Source organism: Coregonus clupeaformis, chromosome 16, assembly GCF_020615455.1.
Source record: "Coregonus clupeaformis isolate EN_2021a chromosome 16, ASM2061545v1, whole genome shotgun sequence".
NCBI classification, from domain to species: Eukaryota; Metazoa; Chordata; class Actinopteri; order Salmoniformes; family Salmonidae; genus Coregonus; species Coregonus clupeaformis.
The window spans coordinates 31763916-31773010 of record NC_059207.1 but is presented as its reverse complement, the minus strand read 5'-3'; the positions used below and the strand labels follow the sequence as shown (position 1 = coordinate 31773010).

Genomic DNA, 9095 nt, shown 5'->3' with positions numbered 1-9095 from the left:
ACATTTTTTTAATTAAATGTTTTCCTCACAGGCTTCAGCAACTGTGAGGAAAGCCTGAGCTAAAGCTGTGGTGGTGCTGGCTGCCACTAGACAGTTAGATGGCTCCGTCTCCCTGCTCATTGATGACAGAGTTGGGGAGGAGGCTGTGATGACATCCAAAGGGAAGAGCCCCCTGCCACCAAGGAATGCCTTAGGCCTGTCAGATCAGCACATGGTGGCCAACTAGTAGGAGCTTGGAACAGAAGGTATGATTTAGCATCATGATATTGTTATTTGCTTGGGTTTTGCTGAGCTGAACTTGTGTTAAAATGTACGCTGTGGGCTAAAAGGAAAAGACAAGAGTACCCAAATAAATGTCATTATGAAAAGAATGAGGACAATGAACCTGTTAAAAAACACAAAACAATTATTTATTATAACAACCATCTAGAAGATTTTTTTGCACAATAACACATTAGCAAGCAATTTGAAATCGGCCCAAAATGGATATGACGTTACATACAAAACAAGAAACAGCTATTGATATTTTTTTTATAAAGAAACACATTTGATCAAGGAAGCATATTTTTTTTACTGTGACAGAGAAATCAGTCTAAATATACGAAAAAAGTATGAAAAATGTATGCACTCACTACTGAAAGTCACTCTGGATAAGAGCGTCTGCTAAATAACTAACATGTAAAATGTAAAGAATGAAATAGTGGTACAAAGTTACACAAACATGTATTCAAGTTCCAGTAACAGGTCCTCTACTCCTACTGTGTGGTGTGTGTGCTTAGGACTGAAGCTGCTGTAGGAGAAAGGGTCTCTTAGAGATGACATTGCTTTAGCTTGTGGGTTTAAAATAAATGTGATGTGTCTTACTACTGACAGTTTATGCACGAGCTGCAGCTTGGGGTTTGAAAGAAATGCAGGAATTTGATCACATATCAGAACTTTGTAGAAGATACTTAGCTATAAGGGTTTGAGTTGTGTATTTAGGCACCGTTGTTGAGAAAATACTGTCTAAAAATGTAGAAAGTGTAGAAAAGGATAGCACAGAACTAAATGTATGTGCAACAACATAAATCTACACTAGAATGTGAATAAAATAAATACAGTTACATCTCTTGTGTGTTTGATTTAAAGGGGGGATATCAGACACCAAGACACATACACTGATATACTAGACTTTTCATAACATGTCACTATTAACTGACACCTCAATGGGAAAGGTGTGTAATGTCTTCATCTTTATAGTGCACTACATAACAAGGATTAAAACAATATTATAGAACCAACAGGAATATAAGAGGAAGAGGTTTGTTTGTGTACGTGTGTGTCTTGCAGTCTGTACATGTTAAATATATTTAAATAAGTAAACCTCTGAGATTCCCGACATTGTGAAAGTCCAAACAAATTCTCAGAGCCAGTCTCTTTTTTTCACACTTGATTCCTTCTTTAATTGACCCTCATTTATACTATACTGCAATGACCCTTATAGTCCAGAATTGTTTTCAGTTGAATGAGCACCATTAAACATATCAAGCTTTTTAAAGGAAAACTCCACCCAAAAATGATCATATGATGCTAAATGCATCATACAGGGATGAATTCTGTATTTTGAAAGTTACATATCTTGAAAACTGTATTGCTGACAAGCAAAACATTTTGGGACTATGTCAACAATGGACTAATGAAACAAATACCAAAATATAGTTTTTGGGTGGTTTTCCTTTTATCTTACAAGAATCTTTGCATGTTTTCCGAGGCCTGTAGGATATTATCTTGAAATATTTCCTAGCTGTAGCCACAGGGATGGGACACAGGGGGAGCCATGTGTCTATGGGGAGGTGTGTGTTGGGGTAGAGGTGGGTGGTACTGGTTCCCAATGGAGGTGGGAAGACTCCGGAGCACCAGTGGAGCTTCCCTGAGGTGTCCCCCACCTTTCATCTGATGGTACAGCCGTCAGAGGGTATCAGATAAGGTCTGGATCAGTGGAGTGCCAGAGAGACCTAAGGGAGGGGTGGTTAGACCCTGTGATCCTCAGAGACGCAGCAGGGAGGCTACTTCCCCTGAACCTTGGTGTCCGAGGACAGAGGAGGGGAGACGAGCCGATAGGGTAGGGCTCCTGCCCGCTTATTCCTGTAGAAACCGCCTGGGGACGCAGTGCCAAACGGACCATCTCCAGACCCTAGATCAGGCTCTGTTGAAGAAACAATGAGTTGGGGCCATGCTACCCTATACATACATATATGAGACATACATATAAAATACTTAGTTAATAGAGCACATTATTAAATATAATAAAGCATTTATATGATGTTGCTATAGGTGGCTGATTATATATTTATCATTATGATGTGCCTAGAGATGAAAGTAATTTAGACAAGTCTAAATCTTTGAGTTGCATGCATTTATTTAGTGAATAAATTAACATTTACTGGTAGATGTCTACTAATGTGAGTCCAGTTAGAGCAACAACTTTTAAAGCAAAAAAAATACATAAAATAGCATTTTACGTATGATCCCTGCATGCCTAATGCAGTAGATAATGTAATCTAGCCTGAATGAGGGGTGAGGATGGTTACCAGCGTTACCTGGCCAGATGATAGCCTCCAGCAGTGTCACCCTGCGAGCCAGAAGCTCCAGGTCAGCCTGCAAGTCTTGGAACATCTTCAAACTAATGTCCTATCAGAGAACAGTAACAAGGGGACTGGGTGAGGGGTGGAGAGTGGACACACCAGGCCTGGTCCTGGGGCTGCCTGCCTCTGTCCATACCCCCTGTCCCACGTCCCAGGAATGGTGGAGGGTGGGGTGAGACCCAGCCTCATCTGACCCCTGCCTAAAGCTCACCCTGCTGCCTAAAGCTGACCATCCTGCCTCAGGCCTCCTACTCACCATGAATACCGATCATAGTCTCGAGGATTAAAACCCTCTCGGCTAAGATCTTCAGCGCTTCTCTGATCTGATGTATCCCGTCCCCCTGTGAAGATAGATACAGCCGTCAAGGTAAGGAGCACAAGCCAAACAAATTGCTCGCCAAGGTGCAAGTCATTTTCTCTCTGTCAATCCATTACAGCAGTTAGCGGGTTAAAACCAGTCCACGCACCCACCCCGCACCCCTTTACCTTATCCCTCCCCTGTATCTCTCTATATCCCTGGTTCTCTGGCCATGCTGCCATACCAGGCCAGACTTTGCCATGCTGGGCAAAAGCAGCATGCACATCACAGTACATTCCTATGTTGTTGACATAACAAAAGTGTGGTAGACTGTCCAAGGCTTCAGGTTTGACCATGCCATCCACATTCCCTCTGGACTTGACCAAGATGAGCAGCTATTCAACCAGGCAAGTATTTTAGAGGGGTTGCATGACAAAATATTGATTTTTTAAAATGTTTGTAAAGAACCTTCTGAAGTCTTAGTATATTGCATGTACATAACTGTTAATACAGCTGTGGTCATAATAGCTGCCCATCCATCTCTCACTGTATCCAAATATGCTTACCAGATAAAGCCAGTACTCTTTTTATTGTTTCTGTTTAAAATGAGAAACAGATCAATATCTACTTTTCAAAAAAGTACCTACTGGCTTTATGAGTAATGTCCTAAGAAATAAATATGAAACATAGAAAATAAAAACAGAAAGATAACACAGACACAAGCAATCATGTCAGTAACAGTTGATAAAGAATGCATGCACACTATTATGTTAGTGTGGATGCCTGAGTACTTTTCTCTTGGGTCAAGAAATAAACTGATTAACGAGTAGTGGACAAACCACTACGGAACAAAAGGCAAGATTTCATTAAGCTACAGTACTGTATATCTATAAATCATATTAATGACTAATGTCCAGTGTGTTTGTGTTATTGTATGGCTCCACAATAACAAGCTCCTCTATGTCATGGTTTATTGATGAGGAGCAGATGGGAGCAGAACGGATAATGGGGCTATTGTGAGACCATTGAGGAGATAAGAAATCTATTTTTGGTTTGAAATACAATTTAGAGTGACCTTGCCTGGTTCCTGTGTTATTTCTGCATTTTTTGTTTTTACACTAAGTTAAACACAGAGTTTACATATGAGTTTGGCAAGCAAAAGAGACATGGCAAACAGTGCAGTAACTAAGGATGGGAGCATGCAGCCATGCATTGTGGGACACTGGAGGATAGCTGTATCCACTCACATTTCCAACCCCAGTCCACCCCACCCTACCCCACACACCCAGCACTAACCCACCACCACTGTTCCCACAATAACTCTAAATGGAGTGATTTGGCATATACATTTGACACATACTTAAGCAAAAAGGCCTGAGGGGGGTGTGGTATATGCCTTATTGCTATTATAAACTGGTTACCAACGTAATTAGAGCAGTAAAAATAAATGTTTTATCATACCCGTGGTATATGGTCTGATATACCACGGCTGTCAGCCAATCAGCATTCAGGGCTTGAACCACCCAGTTCATACTTAAGCAATAAGGCACGAGGGGGTGTGGTATTTGGCCAATATACCACATCTAAGGGCTGTTCTTATGCACGATGCATCACGGAGTGCCTGGATACAGCCGTTAGCTGTGGTATATTGGCCATATACCACAACCCCCTGAGGTGCCTTATTGCTATTATAAACTGGTTAACAATGTAATTAGAGCAGTAAAAATAAATGTTTTGTCATACCTGTGATATACGGTCTGATATACCACGGCTGTCAGCCAATCAGCATTCAGGGCTCGAACCACCCAGTTTATAATAACATTTATACTATGTATACACAATATGTGCTGTACACTAGTTAAATTAACATATGAACATGTCATCCTTTGCATCATTTATATAATTTGTAGAAGGGTTTGTAAAAGCATGGCATGATCAAATATTGATCCTCAATATAACGATGTATTACATGCCACTCAACAGATTCTTATATATTCCATGATCTTTCCCTCAGTCAGTAAATGACTTAGCAGGTGTGAGGCAGGCATGTGTATGTATATGCCAATGCCAGATTCTCAGAATGTGACTGTGAAAGGTAGCCATGGAGACAGTAGCTTGCAGAGGGAGTCAGACAGCTTTAGGGTCGGACAGGAGTAGTACAGTGTTTTCAACAAGGGGCAGCAATCCACAGCACACCCCAAGGACCAAAAAACCACAACAATCACAAAACCATCATGAAACAGAACACACACAAACAACAGGAACCACAATTCCACATGCAGCAAACTGACATACTATAAAGTAAATTAGTATTTTTTTAAACAAATGCAGGACCATTTGCAGAACAATACTAATAACAATATAGATAAGTGAACAGTAAACTTCATAAAAAAGTGAAATCACAAAGATAAGTATGTAAATGTGGTGATTGGACATGGATCATAGTGGTACTTGCTGTCAAAAATCATTTAGATCACTTACATTTAGATTGTTCTTGTAAAATGAGAAAGATGCAAAGGAAAAGCAGTGATTAGACAGACACAGTAATTGTCTATACAGTATACAGTATTTATACAATTTAAGTACACTGTGGGGAAATTGACTCTTTCTCAATTAGTTTTTCTCAATTTCTCGCATCTTCTATCCTCACTTCCTTCTCAAACACCATTGGAGGAGAAGACCCAAGGTTCCTTCCGTTGGACATTCTCCTCCTATGGCTTTGAGAAGGATGCAAGGAGAGAAGACACAAGGAATCAAGGAAAGACTAATTGAGAAAGGGCCACAGTTTCCCCTCCTGCCTCCTGGTCTTATACAGCCCAGTGGTGTACAGCCCATCTCTGGTGGTCTTACCGGCAGGCCTTTCTCTCCTGGCTCTCCCGTGGCTCCTGGTACTCCCTATATAGAAACATGGAGTAAAGAGTAATGGCACACCTGTGATATCACTTCACTTGCATGACAGTACTGCCTTTGAAAAAGCAGCAGAAGAAACCCATTCTCTGAGTTTGTGAGATTGCTGGTTTGTATAGTTTACCATGGTTCATTCAGGTGTGACATGTGTAGGTTTTTCTCACACTAACGTGTGTGTTTATTAAGGCCATACTCATCAGGGCCACAGCTATACAGGAAGTAGGTGGCTTACCGGCTCTCCTATGAATCCTCTCTCTCCTGGATATCCCAGAGGACCCTAAGAAGCCAGTGGCAAGTTAGGAGTTTTGTCTCTCTATCTAGGGGATGTAAAGAATGGAATGAAAACATTAGGTGTGGTTGGGCCCTGGCTGGCCTGTGCATTGTACTCACTCTCTCCCCACGTTCTCCTTTTGGCCCAACCGGGCCGTGTATCCCAGGGGTCCCCGACTTCCCCTGTAGAGAGACAGAAGAAAAGGTTCAAAAAGACACATAACAAATTTGTAGAAGTGTGCATTAAGTGGATCTAATCTCACTCATATGATTATTATTTATATTGCACCATTACACACTGCCCACTGTAGTGCTAAGGCAAAAACCTACGTTCTGTCCAGCTGGGCCAGGGGGTCCCATGGGGCCTTTGAGGCCTGGAGGACCTGTATGATGGGACACATAAGGACTGTGAGCATCAAGGTAATAAGCAGCTTTTAGGTCAAGTTGCCTTTATAGGCCAAGATAGGTTATTATCAGACACATAAGGCAAATTGAGAATGAAAAGAGACACAAAATAAAGGAGAGAAAAAAATCTGAATTATGGATGAATGATAGGAAAGGGTTTCATGTTACGTGTGTTTTGGAACAGCTGGAACAAGTTAAGACAATCAGATTATGCAAACTATTTGGACTATGACATAAACCACTGTTAAAAAGTATAACAAATAATAAGAAGTCCTTAGTCAGATGAAAACTAACAACTGTGTCCCATTGAGTCTTCCTATTCCTAACTCCACTATAGGTGTGTAAAGAATTACTGGACTGGGCAAACCATTACATATATGGACATGCTTGTTATAATGTTATATTGAACACACTTAAATCTGCTTTGTTTGGTCATGATAGAAGTGATGCTAGATAAGTCTTATCCATCATAGAAGCTGGCCCAAGCTCACTCCTCTCACAGCTCACTTTAAACATGGGGATGGAAAAGGCTCATCTTGAGGCAAGAGGGACAGGCAAACAACAAATAAATCCAACATTTAAGAGACTGGGAGCAAATCCAACTTCCTCTAATGAGGAAATCAGAAGTTTCTAGATGAGAGTTGGGGACAGAGAATTTGTGTTTCAGTGAATCTGACAGAGAATGGAGACTTTGTTAATTATTATATTTAGTCCAGGGGCATAACTGGTAAGAGAACCCAAATTAATATGCAATTTAATCACTACACTGACATGATATTGAAACCAATATGTTTTCTGGCTGGGGACCAGGACAGAGAGGGAGATACTGACCAGCAGGTCCAGCAGGGCCTTGTGGGCCTTGGACAGGAGCCCCTTGTGGGTCAGGGAAGGTGTTGGAGAGGAGCAGCTCCTTGCCCTGACCTGGAATAGAGAGAACATGCACACATGTGAGTGGTTAAAAAGGACAATGACAAGAAGACTGATGGAGAACTTCATTTACTGAACTACATTACTGAAAAGTGCCTACAGGGGGCGATGCTCTCACACAAATGTTCAGGCTTCTTTCAGCACCATGCAGTACCAAACCATTACACGGTCCATCTTTTATATAGGTAAATGTAAAATATATAATATATAATATATGGCTAAATATCATATCATGATTATCACATTGTTTGCACTCATTTGTATGTGGAATTCATGTCCTACAGGTATACATGGTACAGTATTTAAGAATGACTTGCGTCACCTCCATTGACATTGTGCTGACAGAGCACTTCTGAGCTGATCTATATCTGTAGGGAAAGAGAGAGGAAAAGCGGTAGGAAGTGTCCCAGTGATAGGTGGAAGTGTGTGTTTTTAAAGGGTTGTCTCGGGCTGACAGGGAGCACAGTGTTAATGGAGTGCCACAGAAGAGGAGAGCAGGGAGGAGAAGGCCTATCAACGAGACACATCCTCCAGCTGCCACACTGACTTTAAACTCTGTTCCAGTCCCACACAACCCTGATAAAAATAGCTCAGGAGTTGAGGTGTCTGGCTGTTTTTCTGTCTGTTCGTCTGTCCGTCCGCCCTCCCACTAGTCCATCCTTCAGTCCGTCTGACTGTCTGTCTCTATTGAAACATTATTTTTATTTCTCTTAATTTCCAGCTCCTGTTCTCAACACCTTCTCTGACAGTGAGTCTATGTCCCTCTACTTTCCAACCCCACAATGTCCTGAGTTTACAACAGTCTTCTACAATGTAATGTCTATGATTTTCTAAGATTGCTAGGTTCATACATCCCCTCCTCCTCTCTACCTGTGACCCTGTCCCACCTGAAGATAGGAGGGTTTAGTCCCATTCTGCTGCAGGAGATTCCAGCCTCCAGATCGATACGGGAAAGCCAATAAGCCAGTGTTTTCCAAAGGAAGCTCAGCACAGAACCCCTGCGTCTGCTGCTTTCACTTTGATGTGAAAGAAATGACTCAGTCTCAGAATTCTCAATGCCAACCTTGATTTACTTACAGCTAGAATTCTCCATCTGTCAACCTACACAACCTACACTCTGCAGCCCATTTCCTCCTCTCTATTTTTGCCATTCAGCCCTCATACCTTCCCGTATTGCCTGAGCTCCAACCTTGAGTGATGCTGTATGTACCCCTGTTTCAGCTCCACATCTGGAAATGGTTGAGTGACATCAGCGGCGGACAGGTTCTTATCCCAGTTTGAGTCCCCCCCCCCTCTCTCTTTTCCCATCCACAGACTCAGACCCTCTCAACCTCCACTCAATCACCCTCCTCTCAGGCCTTTTTGTCAGGTAGACAGGACAGGGGAGAGGGAGAGGGAGTACCCGTTAAAACACATTTGTCTCTTTCTAATATCCTTACTTTTATTCCCTCTGCCATCCTCTCCATTTCTCCTTCTTTCACTCTCTCTCTCTCTTCTAACTCAAATAGAAGTTCAACATGACTCTATGTAATGTAATAGACATGGGGAACATGTTGATTTTCAGTGGAAATAGACAACATTAGTGAGAGCATCAACAGGTATTTGTTCTCCTTCCATCACCTATTTAAAGACCAAAGGAAGGTAGCATCCTCAGCCCACACCTC

The 9095-nt window shown here is 41.8% G+C and overlaps 1 protein-coding gene across 7 annotated transcripts in view; it reads right to left on the bottom strand.

Moving 5' to 3' along the window:
• Window positions 1-388: 388 nt before the first annotated feature.
• Window positions 389-9095, bottom strand: part of LOC121584898 (EMI domain-containing protein 1) — a 69518-nt gene continuing 60811 nt past the window's right edge. For 2 of the 7 annotated variants that reach the window (XM_041901136.2, XM_041901132.2), the window contains exons 10-17: window positions 7336-7425; window positions 6430-6482; window positions 6220-6282; window positions 6062-6106; window positions 5773-5817; window positions 5404-5415; window positions 2580-2670; window positions 389-2185 (exon numbers count right to left, since the gene is read on the bottom strand). In XM_041901136.2, the coding sequence (XP_041757070.1) occupies window positions 2046-2185; window positions 2580-2670; window positions 5404-5415; window positions 5773-5817; window positions 6062-6106; window positions 6220-6282; window positions 6430-6482; window positions 7336-7425 (539 nt within the window). In that variant the 3' untranslated portion in view covers window positions 389-2045. The other 5 variants (XM_041901133.2, XM_041901139.2, XM_041901134.2 and 2 more) reach the window with 5 other exon arrangements.